Source organism: Wyeomyia smithii, chromosome 1, assembly GCF_029784165.1.
Source record: "Wyeomyia smithii strain HCP4-BCI-WySm-NY-G18 chromosome 1, ASM2978416v1, whole genome shotgun sequence".
Classification (NCBI taxonomy): domain Eukaryota; kingdom Metazoa; phylum Arthropoda; class Insecta; order Diptera; family Culicidae; genus Wyeomyia; species Wyeomyia smithii.
Genome location: NC_073694.1, coordinates 155,425,310 through 155,450,312, shown reverse-complemented (window position 1 = coordinate 155,450,312; position 25,003 = coordinate 155,425,310). Strand labels below are relative to the sequence as shown.

The 25,003-nt window shown below is 38.6% G+C and overlaps 2 protein-coding genes across 4 annotated transcripts in view; both read right to left on the bottom strand.

Moving 5' to 3' along the window:
* LOC129718603 (protein pellino) overlaps window positions 1-2,575 on the bottom strand; it is a 70,862-nt gene extending 68,287 nt beyond the window's left edge. The window contains exons 1-2 of one of the 3 annotated variants that reach the window (XM_055669529.1): window positions 2,496-2,575; window positions 1,334-2,142 (exon numbers count right to left, since the gene is read on the bottom strand). In XM_055669529.1, coding sequence (XP_055525504.1) covers window positions 1,334-1,344 — 11 coding nt within the window. In that variant the 5' untranslated portion in view covers window positions 1,345-2,142; window positions 2,496-2,575. Of the gene's footprint in view, window positions 1-1,333; window positions 2,143-2,316 lie in introns of all 3 variants that reach the window. The other 2 variants (XM_055669527.1, XM_055669528.1) reach the window with 2 other exon arrangements.
* An 11,169-nt stretch (window positions 2,576-13,744) lies between these two features.
* LOC129718602 (transcription factor IIIB 90 kDa subunit) overlaps window positions 13,745-25,003 on the bottom strand; it is a 66,816-nt gene continuing 55,557 nt past the window's right edge. The window contains exons 3-4 of the mRNA XM_055669526.1: window positions 14,433-15,710; window positions 13,745-14,372 (exon numbers count right to left, since the gene is read on the bottom strand). Coding sequence (XP_055525501.1) covers window positions 14,239-14,372; window positions 14,433-15,710 — 1,412 coding nt within the window. The 3' untranslated portion in view covers window positions 13,745-14,238. The remainder of the gene's footprint in view (window positions 14,373-14,432; window positions 15,711-25,003) is intronic.

Genomic DNA, 25,003 nt, shown 5'->3' with positions numbered 1-25,003 from the left:
AAAATACTTAGAATTAATCTGTAGGAAGTTTCAGTTTTTTTGTGGAGTTGCGCAAAATATCTCATAAGATACGAGAGGAAATCGGATTTGCATCCTTAGTAATCCTAGGTCTCAAAACACAGTAAATTTATTTTGGATTATTCTCAAACAAGCAAGCGACAGAAAAAAAATTTCTATCCAGTCATTAAGAATAGTTCAAATCTAAAAGCAACAAAAATTCAAGCACTTCATTGCACCTTTATTTACAGTCATGATTTTTTTTTTTTTTGAAATACGTTATTCATAAACAATTTTTCTTATTATAGCGCTTCTTGGGTTAGTTCGGGTTAATTCAGGTATAAAATACTGACAAAAATGGTGCAGGTTATTCTACACCTTTACTAAACAAACCCACAACTATCCGATTACTGGACCCTGTAAATAGTTTTCAATGCTGCAGGATTGAACTAGCAAATTCCAATGTCTGCTTCACCTTGAAATGGTTCGAACATGTTTTTACTGCGTTGAAACTGTTCTCACTATTGGAAGTATCTTTTAACAAAAACGACGAGAGAACAAGATAAGGTCACAAACTCACTACTGACACAAAAGACAAACGAGAAGAAAAAAAACTTTCCGGAAAGAGTCCCAAAATAAATCGAAATCGGAGATCACTACCTGCGATTCCAAGCATTGGGCATAACATGGCTGTAGCTATATCCACACAGAGACAACCACATAACCAGATCTACATCCTCGTTCCACACTTGGGTCAGCTGAGGAGTGACGAGAAGTAATCAATTATTCCACCAGACAACAAAGAATTAAACCACCAGCGGCCACGGTGTGAGAAGGCACATGAAAATGAGCAGAGTACAGCTTTCTAACGATTGTTATCAGATGACACGATGTTATGAAAACAACACCGCTCATGACCCACGCACCACCGGCAGAGTGCCGTAATGCAGCGAGCCAGGACACGGTGCTCTGTCTCTATTAAGCTAATTTACGAATGCAGTCATAATGATACATTTTCATCCGTGGCTGTCAATTCTAGAATCGTGATTAACAAATACTGCGATGCATGTGAAAAGTCCGGATGAATTGATGTGTCGTGATTTACTGACTAGGAGATAGAAGAATCCATAAAAGTGCAGTACATACAAGAAATATGTTAGAAGAGTTCACAAAGTAAATTATATTAAAATTCAGCTGCAAACTGCCAGCGAACTTACATCAGTTGAAATAAAGTTTTATCAATTATTATAAAAATGGAAATCCACCGCATCTTCTGGGAAACTTTCAGAAGTGCATCGCGTGCAGGAAAACATCACAGTTGAAGAGCTGCACCTACCGTTTCACCATACTGTCGACGACGTTCGCCGTTCCGTTGGTCTCCGTAATGACGTTGTTTTTTTCCTCAAGCGATCCTATGGTTTCGAGTTGGATCGGAGTTCCAGGCTTCCCGGACCGGAACTCGGCGGCGTACAGAACACGGGAAATTTTGAAAACTGGTACACTCTACCCCGCTGCTGCTGCCCAGTATACCAGAACTGCCTACACACGCGACAAATCGATATCAGAACTCCTTCCACTTTTGCGATTTCGCTGTGTGACTTCGCGACTGTTCCTCCTCGGCACAGATCGAACCGACCGGATTGAACGGATCTGTTTCCCAGCGAGCGAAACTTTTCATTCACACAGAGCAACCGCTTGCCGAGAGAGAAAAACAAACAAACAAAAAATAAAACAAACAGAATTCACGTATCCCGTAGAAATGCACGATCTTATTTCGAACACTTTCTTCACAGCAGACGATGGAATCACTTTTCAAAACAAGACGACATTTTCCTTCCACATCTGTGAGAGCGATTTGATTCTGCTTTATTTCACTGCGCCTTTATGACCCCTTGCTTAGCTGCTCTGGTGCTATTTCTGCGACAAGGAAACACCAACACACGCACACACTAAAGACCCAAACTGTCATAACACTTGTCACACACGGCGATCGAAAACAGAAACACTTCGGTGTTGGTAATCAGAAAAGTGACAACCGCATCCAGCAGTCTTTATCCTCTTCGGCAATACTAGCACTCACACAGACTCACGGATGTTGTAAACCAAAAGAGAACGGAAAAATCATCCAGCAGCTTTGAATTCACTCTAGAAACAAGCAGCAAAATAAGCCACAAAACTAGCCTTTCTATTGCTGTATTCTAAGCTTGCTTTCGAAATTTATTCTTTTTCAACTCGATATATCGCTAGCAAACTTGAATAACACCACTCCACAATACGGGATAGCCCACACTATTTTTTTTCTCAAAATTGAATAATTACGCGATAAAATTGCCACTAGCAGGAGAATAACTTCTGAATGGTTGCTCAGAAGAAACAAAAACCTGCCAAAGTTTCTGTTGTGCAGTTTCACAGTACCGACAGAAGTGCCACTAATCGGAATTAATCCCTTTTTGTAAATGATTTTCAAAGAACAAAAATTGGATAACGCGACCACTAACTAGTGCTCTGACAGTAGAAATACGTAGTCAACTTTCCGTGCCCGAAGTCCAACTGACTCGATTCTTCGTACAGTAGGTACATAGTCTGCGAAGGCGAACTGCGTTTTCGTTCGTACGTTCGTTCGTTCGTCTCTCGGTGTGAGTGTATGCGTGGGTACTTTTCATCGTTTTTCTGAGAGAAGTGGGTGGGTAGGTGAGTATGCGGGTGAAAATGCGAAAGGCCCCCACAAAACAAAGCTGTCAAAGAGAGGCCCACTAGCGGCGGTTTGTTGGGTGCAAGTGTACTATACATCCCAGAGCACGAGGGGACTAACAATCAAGCTAGCAACAGCGGAAAACGGTGTGCAAAATGTAGAGGTTTTTGATTAAAAATGTTGAATGGTAACAGGAATCAGAATTCATTGAACGAATATTAAGAGGTATTAGTTTTGAGATGTTCGTAAATATAATCCGGTTCCGATTGTTCTTCTCCTAGGAAGGTAGAGCAATAACTTTTCTCAGAGGTGGTTAAGCCGATTTTCACAATCTTAGAATCACTTAAAAACCTAGTAAATTTACAGGTCGCTTTTGAATGATAATCTTATAATCCAACCTTTAGTTTAAACATTACGTTGAAAAACGTGAAATTTGAATTGATTTCAGTAGAATTATTGTCGAAGAAAACCATACCATACACCAGCAGTCCACATCCTGGGATACGCGAAAACCTCCAGCGGGCACAGGAGATAAGTCAGTTATAGCGGATGACACCACTTCTGTTATACAGTGCTATTTCGATTTTATCACGGCAAAAAAAAATTTACCCTGAGTTAGGCGAAATGTTTCAAATCTGTATTATTTTTGTTGAATACCACTGAAACTTATAATATTTTAAGTGGAATAACGCACTTGAATGGATCAATGGTTTATTATTCAATAGTTTTTTATTATGCGTTATATAAACAATAAATAAAAAAAATCAGTTCATATTTTTTTCTATAACACTTTCACGAACTTTTCTGCCCATTCTACAACATAATTGAGAGAATTTGATGCTTGTTTATGTGAAACTGTGGAACCGCAAGATTCATTAGCATAATTCACCTAAATTTTCACCAATTTCAAGAGCCTTTCCTCTTCGTATTCTACCGATATATCTTGTATCACAGTCTGATATTGTCCATGAAACGATTGCCTACAATGACCCCAAGTTTCTTCCAAGATCGTCTGATACATTTATTACCCACAGCATCCCAAGATTCGTAAAACCAAAAAATAACATCCTTTATGTCCTTTATTCATAACTATGTGTAACTGATGTGTGCACCAAAATATCAAAATAAAAAAAAAAAATAAATTCGTGAAATAACAAAAAAAAATCACAAATAATTAACCTTAAGTTAAGGTGTGTAGTCCCAATTTTCCTCTGTATAGTTTTTCGATGATTTATATGACGCCTTGATCCATAGGCTGGGCAATAGACGTCACGTTAGCAGGAAAGCAGTTAGGGGAGCTCCGTAGACGCCAGGTTACAGAGTCCGCTTTGGTAAGCAGGTGGGCGTGGGTTCGAATCTTAGTAGAATCAGGCCATTTGGTTGTCAAAGGACTTAAGCATGGGTTTATTCTCAGGCTTCCCGCCACGTACCCTTCCTTCAATCTGAATTCTACAGTACTTCTGTTGACACTCCTTCTAACAAAAAAAAATCCCTATCATAATAAAACTGGTGTGAGTAAAGTATGAAAGTTCTCTACAGGGAATTGTAACTAGGCGATATTGCTAGGATGGACAGAGGCTTGGTATAGTAGAGCAGTAATCTTGAAACGGAAAGGTAAAAAACTTACACACAAGCACGGATAGGAATGATAAGCGTATCACTTACTTCAATAGCACTTACTGCCAATAATATGAAGTGCGGAGTACAGAAAACACCTGGGGGGGGTCAAAATCGTTAAAAATCTGTCCACGTGGTATGTGGATGGCCCCTTAGGTACTGGTGCTTAAAACAGGAGTCAATTCACGGTTAATTCAAAGTGTAGTGAAAAAAGTCCTATTACGGGACTCACGTAAGTGAGTAAAACGTCGCAAAGTGGAAAATCGACTACTGAGCTGCGAAACTCATTTCACTTGTCCTTCACTGTCAATCTCACTTCACAGTGCTAGTTTTTGTCACCTCACTTTAAGTGGAAACTTCCTTTCCTAGGCTAAAGGCCCGCACCATGGATTCAACACTGTCCATCAAATTCTGTGTAACATTAACGCCATCTCTTTGACACACGTTCATCCTGTCTTCAAATCCTGGTCATTTTTGATGGTCTTCTCTATTTAACGGAGGCTGTCCTTCATAAATGTACAAAAACACTATCATTGGCTTCGTAACACTCCTTCGCCGGTTTTGTGCAATGGCACTATGACAGAGCAAACCAAAACAGAGTGTGACCTTCGTGAGGTCGGTATAAGAAGACAGCAGGTCGCTTTGTACGGCTTTCTGAATATGCCGCACCCACAGGTTGCCTGCCACATCTTTGGCAAATTAGTCGACCTTCTTCTTCCGAAACATCTGCTTGGCATCCGCTTTAACGTACGTCTCATCATCAATTACGAAGCATTTCAGCGGCACTCGAGGTACAGTTTTCTGGCGTGAAATTAGGCCACTGTATTCTGTTTAACGGCTCAGTTGAGAGCTTCCTCTTTCTTATCTTGAAGACATGAAGTTCGACCCGTTTTATTGTCTGCTGAACGAACCTGACGGTAGAATTGACCTTTTCGGCAACGTCCCGAATCGAAAGGTTTAGATTGTGCTGAAATAACTTTCCTCGCCTTCCTTGCCTTCACGAGGTAGGTCGTTTCGCTTTTCGTTAGGATCTCTTTTGTCGAATAGTCGATTTCCTACTGTACCGCGAGCCTCTAGAAACATTACATTCCTTTTACCAAAAATCTCATCAAATTTTACCATAAAAAGCAATACTAGCAGATTGCGTATTTTTGGAGTACAATCTTTGAAAGACTAACACAAATTTTTCTGCAAAAATGTCTCCTATTTTCAAGCATTTTTCTTTCACCAACCGTGTACAGTTGCGTTTCTGGTAGAGCTTTATAATCAAATTTGACATTAGTCTCATCATATCTTGATCATTTTTCTAACAGATTGCGTCATACAACTTTGATGTTTTTTTTTTTTTGATTAAAAGAATGCATGCGCTGCCTCCCCTTACTAACACGCAGAGAATCCATCCCCAGGATACCTATAACTCGGTGACGGAATCGTGAAAAGAATCGCAAACACGATCCGGAGGATTTCCACTCACGATTCTTATTTCAAGAATCCTAGAGCCATATACAGGGCATTCCTGAGTATTCTTTTTTAGGAATCCTTTTCAAGGACGCTCAGGAATCCAATGTGAGGAATCCTAGAGAATCTATGCGAATCGTATGTGTTCGTCCGGGTCTTGTATTAAATGCGCAACTAAGTTCCCGCTTTTTTGAATACAACTTGATTTCCGAAACATAGTAGTACAATTTTGCCCCATCTTTATGGCAGAGCTCGAATGCCGTTACGATGAAAGTGCTCGTCTTTTGAGGCTATCTACGAACCATGCCGTTTTTTTTCTATAAGTTGTAATGAATCCATTTTTTGTCACTCGTCACGATGCGATGAAGGAATCCCTTCCTTTTTCACCGCTGGAGCAGTTATTAACAGGCGAAAAAACGATACCCCCCGTCCCTTGGCCTCAAACCATAGCGAACCCTCGTTTCTTGTATTTTTAATCATTTCCAAAGCATACAATCGTTTGGAAATGGCTTAACGGGTCACTCCTTTTTTTTCTTTTTTTTTTATTCAGAATATGTTTAAGACTGAAAATTATCACTCGCGTTCATTTTTTTCGCAAGCCGATAGCTTATTCGATAAGCATATTTTTGAACAACTTTGTATGACAAATGTCGAGTCCTTAAGGAGTATTACAATATTGTCGAAGAGAGTGTTGCTCGTACTCAAACTGCTGTAGTGTTTCCCATGCGCTAATCACCCGGGGCACTCCGCTAGCTCGTGCTTCAACGTTTCGATTGGTGTGTGGCAATGTAGACATTGTAAAATTATCTAAAATAATGTAGATATTTGTAACAAAGGGACTGATTTCACTTTTATGAACTCAATAAGACAAGAAGTCTTAGATTTAACACTCTGTAGTAACACCCTTTCGGAAAGAATACACAATTGGCATGTTTCCAATGAAGTATCGTTATCCGACCACAGGCACATTTCATTTGAATACAAAATAAAAGATATTCTTAAAGAAACGTTCAGGGACCCCAGGAAAACTAACTGGGGGCTATACTATTTCAATCTACTAGCGGAAGGAAACTTCCCGGCAAACACCATAACCACACACAGAGAACTTGAAAATGTCTCTGTTCAAGTAACAAATAGAATCATTCAAGCATATAATAACAGTTGTCCGATCAGGACTCGATCAACAGACAGGGATGTTCCATGGTGGAACGCCAGATTGGATAATTTAAGGCAACAGGCACGAAGAGAGTTCCATCGAGCAAAGCGTACTTTACAGTGGGATGCATATAGGGAAGCTCTTACTATGTATAATAAAAAAATAAGAATATCCAAACGCAAAAACTGGAGGCACACATGTGAAAACATCGAAAGTACTCCAGTGGTTGCCAGGTTACAGAAAGTTTTATCACAGGATCATTCTAATGGTTTGAGCACTTTGAAATATAACAGTGGAACTTACACTTCCACCGCCACAGAAACCTCAAACCTGATGATAGCGGTACACTTTCCAGGAGGAGGATTCCACAGCCGTGAGTGAAAGTGCGACTTCCTTGGAATCACATAATAGATGAGAAACGGTCAGCATGATTGATTCCGATGTGCATCTGGGCCAGACACGACCAGAGAGCATATACAAGATCCAGCAAGCCGCATTTTTACTCACGAGAAAGTTACATGGGCAATAAATTCGTTTGAACCATTCAAGTCGCCAGGTTCTGACGAAATTCGCCTAATCATGATTCAGGAAAGTAGAAGGAGTTTAACTTCATGCTTAACTGAAATGTTTAAAGCATGCTTGAGACTTAAGTATATTCCAAAAAGTTGGCGACAAGTTCGTGTTGTCTTCATTCCCAAAGCTAATAAGAAGGATAAAACGAGCCCAAAATCGTTTAGACCAATTAGTCTTTCGTCGTTTATGTTGAAATTGATGGAAAAAAATTACAGGAGGGTTGCGTGCAAAGCCACGACCGCAAGGATGAAGTAGAATACTTTTACAAGAAAGAAAATCCGGCTGCTTGCGTGTCAGTCATTTTTTAATTTGTTGTTCAATTCAATATCGGATAAGATACCGATCACATCTTGGCGTTATCACTGACAGTGCGAATAAAGTATTCCTTGTGATAAAATTAACAGTGAAAATCTGATTTAACACTCAAAACTAGACGGCTCATCTGTTGTCAAAATGAGTCAAATATTCATTGATTGCATTTACTAGTGCCCGCTATCGCACAGAGACTGCATTTCACTAAAATGCCTCACTGCATCGGCTGCTATCGATTCTAAACCCGCTGCAACTGCTACGCTATCCGTAGCCATGCTAATGTTTTGGCCGCTATGCGCTACTATTGGTATCCGCTGTCCCTGCATCAGCTTTTCGGATGTTGTGCTCATGACTGAAGGAAAAGATAATTCAGTACGTTCTGAGACACGGAGATGAAGCCAAATATATATCTGTTCCAAATTTCTTGAAAGTGTAAATTGATTTAAGAGAAAATATTAACTCTTCAATTAGGTTTTTATTTCATCCTGAAAAGGACAATTTGTTGTTTAATTCAATGTCTGATAAGATGCCGATCACATCTTTGCGTTATCACTGGCAGTGCAAATAAAGTATTCCTTGCGGGAAAATAAACACTGAAAAGCTCTCCAGAACGTTCTTTTCGTTGGATACATTTGCTAGTGTGCCTGCTATCGCTCAGCGACAGCATTTCACTAAAATGCCACACTGCATCAACTGGCCCTGCTTATATTGATGCTGAGACCAACGTCAACCGCTGCACTATCCCCGTTGTCACAGTAGTGGACGCTTCCGTTGCCATAGGTATCCGCTGCCCTGCATCACCTGGCCCTGCTATTGATGCTGAGACGCGCTCCGCTATCCGTTGCCATACCACAGCGGTGGCCGTTAACCGCTGCACTGCTACTGCTGCTGTATCCACTACTGCTGCTGAGGGAGGACTGCTCCTGTTACAGTCTAGAATTATAATGAGCGGCTTCGAGTGAAACAGGATCTTATATAGGCCAAATTGCACATTTCAAATGGCAAGGTCTATGATTCTGTCGACCGTGCTTGGGAAGCAATCATATAACGACCAATCAGAGGCCGAATTTTTCGTTTTGACAAGGCTTGACTATTTTCAATAGTACATTAGTTTGAATAATAAAATTACAATTATCTGCATTTTGGAAGAATCTTAGAAGATTTTCCAATCTATTGCTGCAAGAACGAAGGAAATCCATCGAATACTAAGCGATTTATTGGCATTTGAAATTGGACATATTTTTTACTTTTTTCGGTTTTAGATTTTCATTTTACATTCCTATGTAGCCGAACTTCCTGAGAGAAGTATTCTACTTCAAAACTTATTGATAACTTTATGAAGCTAGAATATCTAGAACTAAAGCCTCTGAATAAATACCAATTTGCCTACCAAAGTGGCAAATCAACAGAAACAGCGCTTCATGCGCTAGTAACGAAAATTGAAAAAAAAAACAATTGAAGTCAAAGAGATTATGTTATCTGCGTTTCTAAACATCGAAGGCGTATTTGATAATGTATCTCATAACTCAATGAAAGATGTAATGAGAAAACGTAACTTCGACATAACAATCGTTGATTGGATATTTGAAATGTTACAAAAAAGAGAAATAACTTGCAATCATAGAAGCTCAACAGTCACAGTAAAGGCTGCAAAGGGATGCCCATAGGGATGGGTTCTCTCACCTCTATTGTGGTCATTAGTAGTTGATAGTAGTTGATGAGCTGTTGCGCAACTAGAATCGCAAGGTTTTGAAGTAATTGGTTTTGCGGACGATATGGTAGTTCAAGTTCGTGGAAAATATGAGCACGTAATCAAAGATAGACTTCAAAATGCTCTTATTCTAACCACAATGTGGTGTGAAAAAGAGGGACTATCGATAAATCCGAAGAACACTAATATTATTCCATTCACACGCCTCAAACTTAAAATCCCTGATTTGTTTCTCAATGGAACGAGATTAGAACTTTCTCTAGAGGTCAAGTACTTAGGAGTAACCCTAGATAGCAAACTAAACTGGAACTAACACATAGACAAAGTAATAAGTAAGGCTACAAGTGCCTTATGGATTAGTAAAAAAAACTTTTGGTAATAAATGGGGATTAAAGCCGAAAATGATTCACTTGATCTATACGGCTATCGGCAGACCCAGAATAACATATGCCTCCCTAGTATGGTGGCCTAAGACAAATGTTAAATATGCTCAAAAAAAGTTGTAAAAGTTGCAAAGACTTGCTACGATTTCCTTCACGGGAGCAACTCGAAGAACGCCTTCGAAAGCATTAGATGCTATGTTAAGTAAACTTTCATTGCATTTATTTGTACAATTGGTAGCTGAGAAAAACGCACTAAGGCTACAAAGGACAGAAAAGTTCTTTGAAGGAGACCTTAGCGGACACCTAAGTATTCTTAAAAACTTCAAGATCAATGCGCTGTTAACTCAGGAAGACTGGATGGATAGACAGTATAACTTCGAACGACTATTCCAAGTGACTGAGCCAAGTCGTACTGAATGGGAATCAGGAGGGCCTAGTATTCAACCAGGCTCAATAGTTTTCTACACGGATGGTTCCAGGCTGAACAATAGAGTTGTGGCTGGGGTAACAGGTCCCGGAGTCAACATATCTATACCGATGGATGAATGGCCAACTGTGTTTCAAGCAGAAATACAAGCAATAACTGAATGTGCTATAGTGTGTTTACGACGCAACTGTAGACATGCAAATATATGTATTTTTTCGGATAGTCAAGATGCTCTGAAGGCACTGAAATCCGCTTCCTGTACTTCAAAATTGGTTTGGAATTATATTCAATTACTACAACAGACAGCTAGAAATAGTAAAGTGAACCTATTGTGGGTACCTGGACATTGTGGTATTGAAGAGAACGAAAGGGCTGATCTGTTGGCGAGAAATGGATCAACGCAACAATTCATAGGACCAGAACCATTTTGTGGGATTTCAGAATGTGCCCTCAAAATGGAACTCAAGAAGTGGGAAAAATCAACAATAGATAACATCTGGAAAAATAATGAATCAGCTCGACAATCGAAGAGATTCATATCACCCAACAAATCAGTAACTCAAAAACTACTCAATATTTCCAAAAAAGATCTTTGTGTCTTCACTGGCCTTGTGACGGGTCACTGCTCAAGCGAATATTACTTGAAGCAGATAGGTAAGTTGCAAGATGATACCTGTCGCTTCTGTAACCTAGATAAAGAAACATCAGAACATTTACTATGTGACTGCGAAGCACTCTTACAAAAGAGGAAGCAATTTTTTGATAAAAACATATTACAACCATTAGATGTTTGGATGACTTCTCCAAATAAGGCAGTTAACTTTATTCGTTCAATAATACCTTGTTGGGACGATGCCTATAATCAACAAGTGGAAACCGCTCAATCAAATAGTGGTAGGACACCCTGATGAGGCTTACATCAAACGGGGCCCGCCACAATAGATCAAATGACTGGTCGCAGTGGAAAATGTACCCAACAGGAGACATTGTAGCGTCTTCGAAATTAGCGTCTTTTAAGCGACGGAACCAATCACGGCACGTCGTTTTACTTAGAGCAGCGTTTCCGTAAATTTTTTTTAACTCTCGATGCGCTTCAGTGGCCTTTTTCTTCGAGTGAAATGAGAAAAGTAACGCTTCTCGCAAATAACGATTATTTGGCGCAAATTCAGACATTTTAACACAACTGGAAATATATGACACCACAATAGGTCAAACAACTCGTCGCAGTGAAAAATGTAACTAACAGGGCAATAATATGCCACAATGAAATCACTAACGTGTCAATAAAGTGGTTTGTTTACCATATGTTCCAGCTTGTTTTATCACATCTTAGATATGACAAAATCGATCAACTCTTACTGCCATCTATTGACAATTAGCGGAAACTTTTAATTGGCTCCGTAATACATTAATTTGTATTGTGCCGTGTCAAATCAAAGTTGTGTGAACAAAAAAAAATTAGCGGAAACTAAATTACGCCCTCAATAATTCTTCAAACCAAATCTCTTCTAATGCTGAACTTTTCCGATTAATCGTTTCTTTGATTTTTGGTCGATTTCCGGACTTGCTGGGTCCTGTTTACGGCCACGTTTCGGAAGATCTTCGAAAAAGGTCTTTTCCTCAAACTTCTGGATTGCAGCCTAACTTACTTTAACGCTTACTCCGTCTTTGTTTCCCAATTACCTCGATGACAATTCTACAGTATTTGTACACTATATTTTAGCGGCATTCCGGAAAAAAATTCGCGCATTTTAATCAAGTAATCCCTCACTGAAACTAAAGTAAACAAATGAACACAGTCAATCCCACGCACAGAGGGTGAATAACGGTTTAACCCAGTGTGCTCATACTTTCTGAAGCGGTCTCCTTTAGGTACTATCCAATTACAAGGAATTAATACCCATTAGTGCTCCTCTATACAGTACTGATTTAATTTTGAATTTCATCTTTGATAATTTTCGATCGTGTGTATTATTCATTACTGATGAAATCTTCGCCGAAATAGGATATTGTTATTTGTTTCTCGTCCGTCAGATATTAAGCGGGTCCTGTACTATTATGTATTGGGATCTGTTCTTATAATTACTGACAAAATCGTCAAATTTAGGCTCTTAGTACGCAAAGTTATTTAGTATTTAGATGAGTAGAGACAGCAAACGACCCCATATTTTTTCACACTCTCTTGACATTTTTCCTCAGCAAGGTTTGCCTTTTCATATTGAAAAGATATACGATCCAACAACGAGTCGAGATTATTAAAATTTATGTACTTCCGGTATTCGGAGTCAGCGGCCTCGACTTTAAGAGCGCTACGTACAATTTATGGTCGTCATAATCGTCCTGCCAGATCAACAAATGAGCATCTAGTGCAAAAATTTGAATCCACAGACCAGTACTGAGAGCAGGAAAAAATATGGCGTTGTTTGCTGTCCCTATCGGTCTACCTTTGTGCTGCCGCTATTCGCATAAAAGTCCTATGTAAAATGAGAGTGTTTGCTTGTTTCTTGCGGAAATGGGTACATTTTGGCATGCTCTTCAACAATAGCCATTAAAAAATAAGGTTTAATTCCCACAACCTTAATTTTAATGGCTATTCTTGAAGAGCATGCCAAAAAGGACCCATTCCCGAAAAATACTGGAAAACACAAAACTTTATATAGGACTGTTTTGCGAGTAGCGGACGTGTAGCGCTATTATTGAAAAACCCTTCACTATATTTACATAGCTTTTAATGTGATTATTGACGCTTTGGATCATTTTTTTTAAATTAACTGAAACAATGTATTTTTACTTCCTAATGCCTAATAGACATAGTTTCCTCTACAGACAGACCGGGATCGATCATCGAAAGCAATTTTGTTTATATTAAGCCGATTTCTGTACGGAAACGTTCGAAAATCATGCTTCGAATTGATTCTAATAACTTATAGGCATTGCTTGACATGGTTCGGACAACATCGTGTACTCTGTAAATTAGGGATATTACGGATATGGTTTTTCTGACTTCTACAGATGCAGATGCGGATGTGGATGCGGATGTGGTTGCGAATATTATAATCGGGATACAGAAATTGGTATCTCGATTTGGACAAAATGCAATTGAAACGGTAGTAATGGGGATATTTAATTTGGGTACGGGTACAGGTATTCAAAATCAGTTTGGCTGCATCAGTTTCTCGTAAGAACGCCGGCTACGAAGCGTGTCGTAAATCTTGCTCATTGGGGATTCTTGCTAGAGGTGGAGTTAAATATCGTCTGATTAGGCCACAGAGCTGATCACTAACTGCAATGGTTTAGGTAAATTGCCAAACAATTCTTCATTTTCTGCTCGTAGTGAACTGAAATATCATCTTCTTTCTTACTCGACGACTTGAGATACGAAGCCATGTGTTGCTGGAAGTTTGTCTACTGCTAGGATGTTGACTCCTTGAGACTAAGTAATCTTCTGTGCCACAATTTTACCACAAAATTGTTGAAACAATTTTTTTCTATATTCGTATTAGTTTTACAACATCCGAATGATATTTTGTGATGCATGGTACGGTTCGGATGCCGATGCAGTTGTCAATTTTCATGCGGGTTTTCTGCATTTACGAATACGGATGCGAACATACGTATCATCCCCGCTGTAAATGCAATTGGATGATATTGTGTTAAACATTAAAAAAAAAATTTGTCAGACACGTAGCGAATAAATATACACACAAGGTAATGATCTTAAAATTTTTGTTCTGTGATATTTCACAGGAATGCGAATTTTTCATGTACGCCGTTTTATCCTGTACAGTTTTCAACTGATAGACATGTATATGTTTTTAATGCATAAGTCTTAATTTTAAGAAAAAAAATGCACTTCCCACAGTGTCGAATGTTAAACTCTTTGTCATAATCATATTGAAAGACATTGAATACCTAATAGTCCTCCTCATAGCCATAGTAATCATCATCGTCGCCTGTGTTTAACATATCGGCTAGAGATTTGTGCTCCGGTTCTGGTTCAGGCTCTGGTTCAGCTTCTTCGTCGTAATCATCTATCAATTGTTCAGCTGTAAAATAAAAACTTATTAAAAATAGTGCTGCTGTAAAACGCAAAACCAAACGCAAACCTTGCTCAACTTTCGGAGTCGGAGGTTGATCCTCAACCACTACCGAAGTGTTTTCTGTCTCGCTGTTGACAACTGGAAGGGTTGCAGTGGCAGGCACCTTTCGGCGGCCACCAAAAGACAGGTTCACGGTAGGCTTGGAGCTTCGTAACAGTGCCGTTTCCGGTTTTATTCGGGTACGTGAAAGAATGTCAATATCACTAGTTTCCGGTTTTGCGGGCACTTCCGTTTGCTGCTCGCTGGTGCTAGCACTATCGGTAAGCGTTTTCAGAATGTCGTAGTTTATTTTACTTGAGATTTTCTTCTCCTGAAGCATCTTTTCAATGGCTTCTCCCGCCGAGTTTGACGGTCCGATTGTTTTTTTACGGTGATTTTTTCGTTTCTTTTTCTCTGGTTTACCCTCTTCGCGTTCTTTGGCTAACCGTTCTTCTTTTTCCTTCATTTCTTTTAGGTATTCGGCGTGTAATCGATTCCACATCATGTCCTTGTATCTGGCCTCTTCTTCGGTCATGATATATCCATCAATTTCTTCGTCGTCCAAATCTTCTGAAATGAGATCTCCATCGTCGTCTCTGGATTCTTGTTTGGTGATATCTTTGCGTTCCTCTACCGAATTCGAGCACATCGCCATTAGGTCGGGTTTAATACCCTCTGGGACAATAGGTTTCATCCGCCCGTTACCATTTCCACCCAGCCTGTTATCATTGGAACCTTCTTCCAAGCACTGATTGATAACATTTATTGTTGATTCTTTTATAAATTCATCTGTTTCGCGCAACTCGTCCACCCCAAAATCCTCGCCTTTTAATTTCCGTTTTCGACTCATAGTTTTGTGCAGGTCACGATCCAAGGCGGCATCGATTTCCGCCTGCAGCTGATTAAATTCCGTCGTCGACTCACCCAGCTTCTGTAAACGTTCTTTATCTTTTTTTCTTGCCGCCTTGAAAGCCGGTGGGTCCTGTTCGGCTTCCAAATCGACCGACATGAACTCGTCCAACGTTAGGGCGCTGCTCGGTGTTTCACCGAATTCGACCAAACGTTTGCGTAGGGTAGACTCGTGAATTTTCACGGTTCTTACGATATCGTTGGGAGTACGGCTGTATTCGTGCATACGGGCCGCCAGTAGTAGAGCGGCTCCGCACAAACCGGACGGACGCCGCCCCGAGTGAATCGAGTCCTTTTTCATGCGCTGAACCAGCCGCTGGGCCGTCATCGATACCTCGTGCGTTCGTTCGCCAAACTCGAGCTTATTGGCGTAGCGCATGATGTAGATGCAGGGGTCTGCAAAAGAAGAGGATTGTTTTATCTATGTATTTCGTAGAAGCGGTTACAAAATCAGGCTCTGGAGAGCGGATTTACGTGATCAATAGACTTATCATCAATTTTAATATTTACGTGTAGTCTGGAATTGGCTGAAAAAATTATCGAGAACTTTGTCTTACAAATGTTCAACCTTAGCTGTTTGAATTTCAACCAATTTTAGGTACTTTTAATCTTGGTTTAGAAATGCTACAACATCAAGTGGATGCTTCGCTGCAATGAACAGAACAGTGTGATCAGCGAAAAAAATAATTCCTTGCGGTACGCCAAGTGTATTGGCAATGAAACCCGAATCAAAATCATTAAAACGAGTCACGGTGCTCCCACAGACCGTTATTATAAAAAAAAGCACCAAAGAATCTGAGTACGCCATTCGATTCGTTATGACGTCCAGAATCTCTGGTCAAAATTTCAAAATCATCGTACGGTACATTTTTGAGTAATGCCCTTTTGAAGGTCGTAAAGTACAAAAAAGGGATATTAAAACGACGAAATACTCAATGTAAAACACGTTTTTAAGCCACAATTTTATGAAACAACTTCCAAAATAGTTTCTACACATTCAAAGTATTATATTTCAAGACATTTACAATTGGTGGAAAGATTTATTTCAAAATCCCACAGTGCACAGTGGTCTAAATTCGAAAAATCGTGATCGTTCTAGATTTGACTATGAAAAATTCATTTTATGTACTCAATGTCTTCAGAAAAATTGTTTCATAGAACAAGGCCTTACTTTTGGCGTTTTTGGTTTTTTGATCAATCCACCTAACAGTTAGATAAAATAAATATTTTTTTAAATTTTCAATATACCGGATTACTTCCTTCAGTAAAGTTGTGGAAAATTTTAAAAGAAAAACAATTGCTGAATACTGCGATATCCTATCTGTACGTTGAACACGACAAAATAGAGTTTTTTTTGTGGAACACCCCTCCTTAAAATCAGTTTTTTGTCTATAATTTCGTCTGTAGTGGTCAAAACAATGCAAAATGTTCTAAGAATACATGCATTCAACTAAGTTTTCCTCAAGACTTTGTAAAATTTATTGTTCATTGACAATCACAGAAAAAAATATAGAGAAAAAACTGATTTTAAGGAGGGGTGTTCAACAAGAAACTCTATTTTGTCGTGTTCAACGTACAGATAGGACATCGCAGTATTCAGCAATTGTTTATCTTTTAAAATTTCCACAACTTTACTGAAGGAAGTAATCCGATGTATTGAAAATTAAAAAAAATATGTTTTGTTAGGTGGATTGATCAAAAAACCAATAACGCCAAAAGTAAGGCCTTGTTCTATAAAACAATTTTGCTAAAATTTATTCACTTATGTTCGAGCGTCTTACTTTAACTATTTAATTCTATCACTTTTCACTTTTCACTTGCAAATACGTATTTCGGCACTGGCATAGTGCCTTCATCAGTGCTTATTTGGACTGTGGAGAAAATAGCGAAACCCCAAGAATTTAAACGACTGGGGCAAATTTTAACTCAGAAAACGTAAAAAACTTGAGTTAGGTAGAGAAATGTGCGGCCTGGTCACCCATGCCTTGTCGGGGAGTTCTTGGGGTTTCGCTATTTTCTCCACAGTCTACATAAGCACTGACGAAGGCACTATGTCAGTGCCGAAATACGTATTTGCAAGTGAAAAGTGAAAAGTGATAGAATTAAATAGTGAAAGTTAATAAAAAGTGAAAAGTGTAGTGAATTTTGCTAAAGACATTGAGTACATAAAATGAATTTTTCATAGTCAAATCTAGAACGATCGCGATTTTTCGAATTTAGACCACTGTGCACTGTGGGATTTTGAAATAAATCTTTCCACCAATTGTAAATGTCTTGAAATATAATACTTTGAATGTGTAGAAACTATTTTGGAAGTTGTTTCATGAAGATGTGGCTGAAAAACGTGCTTTACATTGAGTATTTCGTCGTTTTAATATCACTTTTTTGTACTTTACGACCTTCAAAAGGGCATTACTCAAAAATGTACCGTACGATGATTTTGAAATTTTGACCAGAGATTCCAGACGTCATAACGAATCGAATGGCGTACTCAGATTCTTTGGTGCATTTTTTTTATAATAACGGTCTGTGGGAGCACCGTGGAGTCCGAAAGTGTAGGGGCTGAAATCTTGGGATGATTCCCAAGGGCCCAATTTGAAACGCAAGATGGCGACTTCCGGTTTCTAAGAAACAGCCTACAGTGATCATCCAATATCATTCAATATGTGTCTTTCCAGGGTTGAGATGATCCTCAGAAGCTGGGAGTAAACTTCAAAAGTCATTGTAAAATCCTTAATGGTGACTTGTGGTTTTTGTGAAAAAAGTAATTACCCAATATCGTTCAACGCAGGTATTTTCTGAACCGGTAATAGAGCAGACGTCATGCTGGAAATCAAAATGGCTATACAGGTTTTCGGAAAACAGTCTAAGTGAAATACCAGCCAAAATAACTCTTTCTAGAACCGAGAACTAACTTCAGACGCCTTTTTGAAATTCAAGATTACGTTTTCTGATTCCTGGTACACAGTCAAAGTGGCTGAATTATAACCGGGAATCAGCTCAAGATATTTTGAAATTCACTTCCGATTTCCATAAAACTGCCCTGAAAGATCAAACACCGCACAACATGAGTATTTTCAGAATCATGATAACACTCTGAAGCCAGAAATCAACCGCAGCTGCCATTTAGAAATCCAAGATGGTGACTTCCCCACATTATTGTCAAAAACAAAGACGGAACAATTGTGACGTGAGTAACTATACGAAAATAAGTTCAAAGCTCAAACTGTGATAGATAGACTACATTAATAATGCTTTTGGCGATCTATGAGACACGATAAACCATAACAGATCAGGAAGCAAAACTAGCTTAAAACAAAGCTGCAATGCATTATAGCTCGTAACGACCGCTTGAACCTGATGGTGCACTACGAAACAAGTTATGGCTCGCCGTGTATTCCGTCTGCCATTTAGGTTGCATAACTCAAGAATGAAAAGAAAAGCACATGAAAAAAGCGAACGTGAACAACGACGATGGATGCCGCTCTGCCATGGGTATTACTAAAATTTACTGGACATTTTACGGTGATGCTCATCCTTATTTGCGTGATTACTGCTGCACAAGCACCGTTGGTGCATTTCACTGCATCGAAACGAGAAGCGTTTATACCTGCTCTCTGTTGGTGACTTTTACATAATGAATGGCAATTTGTGCTATCTCCAGCTAATAGGTCATTGAGTTCGGTAGCCATGCAAGCACTCAAGCTAAAATTGATTGAAACAAATGCAATAAGTACTGAAAAAAATCTTCTCTTCGTATACGAATAAACGCCGGTTAAAGTGAACTGAACCTAGTCGATTTCATAAGCAAACACGTTGCAACGAAACTCTAACCTACCCCAACTGTTGACTGCCCAGGGGCGCACTAGACGATCGTTGACTGTGGGTAATCACACCCAAGCATCGTTACGTACACGGAAGGAAACAATAGCCTATTTACAAAACGGTCAAAAGTTCTAGCTTATTTTTCTACTTCATGTAACTGTATACAGTAAAAATGATGATAAGTTACTTTCGCAACGCCATTTTCAGCGAAAAAGCACCTCCGTGTAGTTAATGCATCACTTGCACCTATAGTTTTATAAACATTGGTTGCACTTCGCTATCTTCACCCAAGCCGCAAGGTAAGCAGATAGAAAACAAAGGTGCCAAGTCGATCGAGCGTAATCATGACTGGTGCAACTTTGGGATTTACCGACAGTAAATTCTGCTAAGCCAGTTAAATCGCATACTGACTCAAGCTGCAATGCGTTGTGTTTATTTCGTTCAATTAACACACGTCCCTCCTATTATCGGGGTTAGAATAGCTCATTCGAAAGGAAGCTTTGCGAAACAGTCCCCATTCTACGATTACAAACAAGGTTTACCCCTTTTAAATCGTCAAAAAAAAATAAGCCGGCTTCATAATATTCGCATACTTTGCATTTAATGCGAAGCGATCGCTGTTTACTTTCGTGCGCACTTGGAATGGTGATGAAATCATGCGGAGCTTTCGTGCTTTGTTATTTTTTGGTCAGGGTACTAAACTTTGCATGACACCTGCTCTTGTGCAGTAAATCAAGTATGTGTAAACAAGAATCTTTTCTATTACGTAACGCACATTTTGGTGACTGTGTGTAATTCGAACACACTCCTTATCTCGAAATAATAAAAATTTGAAAATATAAATTGGTCATTCCATCTCAAGTGTGTAAACCTTATGTACGCGATTTTCTCAGATTTGGCACAAATTTTGTAGAATTGTTGATTTAATTTTGATTTGGACCCGTGAGACCCTCCTCTTTCATTGTAAATATGCAATTTTACGTCAAAAAATCTTGTTTTCTTTTAACTATAGTTTGGGTGTCTGGAAATAAATTACTACTTGTATTTTGAAAAAAATTATTTAAGGATTACAAAAAAAATATCAATTTGAGCGACAGTGCTGCCAGATATATTGTTTATGCAATTGAAAAATGATATTGCATTTTTTCGGCAAATGAGTACATTTTGATTTTCAAATACAATTCCATCGTGTTCCTGAGAAAATTTTACATAAAAACACTTATCACCCCGCATTATGAATATCGCAATTCGAAATAAACTTTATGAATATCGCAATTCGAAATAGGTTATTCAAGAAATCCTGAAAAAAAAAACAACTTTGACCGGCAGTGTTGCCAGTTATGTTATTTTTACAATTGATAAATTAAATTGCATTTTTTGGGCAATAAGAATATTTTGATTCCAAATTCGACAATTGCATCGTGGTGCAGAGAAAAATTTACCCGAAAACACCTAGGGTAAGGAACGGCTCAAGAAGGCCAACACCTGAATTTTGATCATTATCAACAATTTCAACGACTACAACAAACACTTCGATTACCTTACAATCGAAAAAAATTCAACAAAAAATCCCTGCAAACAGATGCAAACTGCATAGAATTGGTTCAGGGTGATTGGAATAGTATCCCTCGATTGGAAACTCTAATTGATTATTGTTAAAGCTTGCTAACTCAGTTTTACAATCTGAACCAAGTGCTGACAGAAAAAAAAGATAGAGAACAAATCGATATACTCATGCACGAATTTTATCCAACACATTTTGAGTATTTCGTCTCAATACACAGGCGGTATTAAAATAACCCCATTCATCTTGACAACATGATTATTGTTTGGCTTGAGGAAAGAAGCCCTAGTCTTATGGGGAAAAATTATCATTTGAGTTTTAGAAGCATTGGGAGAGATTTTCCACTTTTGCAAGTAGGAAGAAAAAATATCTAAACTTTTCTGCAATCGACTGCAAATGACACGAAGACTTTTTCCTTTTACGGAAATGCTTGTATCATCGCAGAACAATGACTTTGTGCATCCTGGAGGCAAATCAGGAAGATCTGAAGTGAATAGGTTGTACACTACTGGACCCAACACCGAACCTTGAGGCACACCTGCTCTGACAGGAAATCTATCAGATTTCTAATTCTGATAATCAACCTGCAGAGTTCGATCAGTAAGATAATTTTTCAAAATTTTGATTAGGAAAATTGGAAAATCAAAAGTTTGCAATTTCACAATCAAACCTTTTAGAGCTCAAAGAGCAGCTCCAGTGGAATAACCTTCAGATTTGTTAGCTCGTATCATATTAGTAACTCTGGGCAATTGATGAGTAGTGGAATGCCCATGGCGAAATCCAAACTGTTCATTTGCAAAAATTGAATTTTCGTTGATGTGTGGCATCATTCTGTTAATTAATTTAAATTAATTAATTCTCTCAAACAGGAACGGTGAGCTGGCATCACGGCTAACTAATAATACGTGCCCCGAAAGCTATCCGTTTAAGTTATTAATTTATAGGTGAATTAAGTGGCCGAACTTGTTAAAAAGTGTCAAGTTGTGATCTGTGATGCTTTGTCTAAGTGAGAAAAGTGAAGGTTTTGTGAAAAACACAGTGTTTCTTGCGTGAAAGTAATAATTTTTCCTCGAGTTGCAATTGAAAATTGTAAAGCCAGCTAAGTTGCGTGAGTGTGAGTGCCTACTTTGTGCGTCGCGCTAACTAGCGGTTCGTTATTAACATGCGAAAATGGAATGCATGGCAGTGTGAGCGAAGAGAACGATAATATCCGGAGAAAGAGCGAAGAGAGTAGTGTTGCGCTGTGCTTGTCGGCGTTCGTTTCGCTGGCATAGGCATAACCAAAATAAAACAGATGAGTATAAGTTTTTGTATCAAACATTTTAAGAATGCATAGGCTCTGTGTGTAGTGGTTTTCAGCGGGTTTTGGACTTTGTCAGAAGTGTAAATGTGTCATCTGTTGCGTGCACAAAGTGTGGTAGCTTTTCGGTTGCGGGTAGAGTTTTTTTTTTATATTTACAAACCAGATTGTGCGATGCACTCTCACAGGTCAAAATTGGCAGTTTTACAATATAGTTTCAAAATTCATCATTCGAGCATGACAATGCGGCATGCGATTGATGCATCGTCTACAATTGTGAGTCCTGGCAGGGCGGTGACATTTTATTCAGGTCTATGTTCTTGTTTTATGATTTTCCTAGCTTTTGGGCAAATGTTGATATACATAAGTAACTTTTATTCAATTATGTTGAAATCGTTTTGGGCGTGAAAATAGTTCACGACAACTGAACTTTGATTGCAATTATTTTGGCATTTTAATAATAAATTTGGAACTCTGTTTTGTTTAATATGCTTTTTTGCATTTTTTTAAGTTTTTGGGCTATGAATGCATGGAACTTTGTCAGTTTTTATACTCAGTAGGTGTCTTTGGTGCGAAACGTCGTGTCGCGTATGCGTCGGTAGGAGAAAATGGAGCGGTCGTGCATAATGCCCCGGTGAAACGCATCATCGGCCCGGGTGAGTTTTGTTTATCTAAGGGTTTCCGGAGTGTAGTGGGCACGCTATAGTTTGCTTCGGGGAGGTCAGCTCAGTTTCGCGCACGTTATTTTGACAGCGCTCAGTGTAACTATCTTAACACAGCGGTCTCGGAGTTCAATGACCATCACATCGTATAATGCTCGGGTGTGCCTTGTGGGTTTTTTTACTCGCTCTATCGCTGGTACCAGTAGTTTGCATTCGGCGTGCGGTGCGTTTTACGAAATTCATTAGTTTCGAGGTAAATTTTAATAGTTCAAGGGATGAAACGCGAAGTTTGGTGTGATACAGACTGTTAACGATTGGTTGCTGATAATAACGATTGGTAGAAACTTCGATTCTCCTATATGCCGATACAGCGATCGTGATGCGGTTCTATTCATATAGTCTTCTGATGGCCGGTTGCGCAGAGACCGAGAAATATCCATATCGGGCGCGAATTTGTGTAGAAAAGATCGCACCATCAACCTCGATGGATCCAGATCAATTCCTTTCCACTAACACTAATTCCTTCCTTTGATACTTGTGGATGATGCAGAGGATTCCTCGGTCTCTAGTAGCAACAAGTATTAAACTAACACTCCCGATATCCCTTCCTCTATTGATCTGCATTGGGCGTGGCCAGCTACGTTATTGACCAGTGAAAAGAAAAATCATCAGGAATTGTACACTGAAAATGGCTTGCTACTCCTAGGCACCATTTTGACGGTTCTTTGTGCAATTTCAGCTGATTCTGGTCAATCGCGGGCAACACACGGGCGATCAAATATGCTATGCTATGCTAAATTAATTAATTCTCTCAAACAGTTTACTTATTTAAGAAAGCAAACTGAATGGTCGATTGAAACTTCAACTGGATTCTTATCCGGTTTTAAAATTGGAGTGATTTTTGCATTTCTCCATAATTTAGGAAAATATGCAATTTTGAAGCAGCAATTGAAAATTTTCACTAAAAATTCCATTGTGCTCTCAGGGAGATGTTTGATTAAAATGTTAAAGATTCCATCGTCACCAGGTGCTTTAATATTTTTGAAATTTTTAATAATTGATTTAAGCTCATTCAAGTTAGTTTCAATTATTTCTGCAGGTAAAAAATTCTGGAAAGAAATTAAGTCAAATTGACGTGTAACTTCATTTTCAATTGGACTCACAAAATTCAAATTTGATTTCTCAAACTGCTGAGCAAGTCTTTGAACCTTTTGTTCATTGGATACAAGAAAACGTTCACCATCTCTTGAAACTGGAATAGGCTTTGAAGGTTTCTTAAGAATCTTCGACAGCTTCCAAAAGGGTTTTGAATATGGTTTCAACTTAGCAACTTTCGTCTCAAAATTTTGATTTCTCAGAAGAGTAAATATATGTTTTATCTCTTTCTGTAAATCTTTATAAATAGTTTCAAAAACAGGGTCATGAGAACGTTGATATTGACGTCTACGGACATTTTTCAAGCGAATTAGAAGTTGAAGATTTTCGTCAATTATTGGTGAATCAAATTTCACTTGAGCCTTTGGAACAGAGTAATTTCTGGCATCAAAAATTGCACATTTTAATGCTTCCAAAGCGTAATCAATATTCACTTCGTTTCGCAAATCAAGCTCATTATTGAAATTTCTCTCAATATGAGTTTTGTATCTTTCCCAATTAGCCTTGTTATAATTAAAAACAGAGCTCATAGGGTTTAAAACTGATTCATGTGATAAAGAAAAAGTTATTGGAAGATGGTCAGAATCAAAGTCAGCATGTGTGATCAATTCACTACATACATGAGTTTGATCTGTTAGCACCAAATCAACTGTTGATGGATTCCTTACAGAAGAAAAACATGTAGGACTATTCGGAGACAAAATAGAATAGTATCCTGAAAAACAATAATTGAATAAAATTTTGCCATTGGAATTACTCTGAGAATTATTCCATGATCGATGTTTAGATCGCCGATTATAAAAAAATTCGAACGATTTCTGGTGAGTTTTTGTAAATCACCTTTAAAATAATTTTTGTGCTCGCGTGTGCATTGAAATGGTAAATATGCTGCGGCAATAAATAAAATCCCAAATTTAGTTTGAACTTCAATTCCCAAAGTTTCAATAACTTTTGTCTCAATATGAGGAAGAGCACGATGTTTGATTCGGCGATGAATAACAATTGCAACTCCACCGCCGGAACCCCGAATCCTATCATATCTATGAACCACGTAATTGGGATCATATTTTAATTTGATGTTAGGTTTCAAAAATGTTTCAGTAATAAATGCAATGTGCACATTATTTACTGTTAAAAAAATTAAAAAGCTCACTCTCATTGGCCTTCAATGAGCGAGCATTCA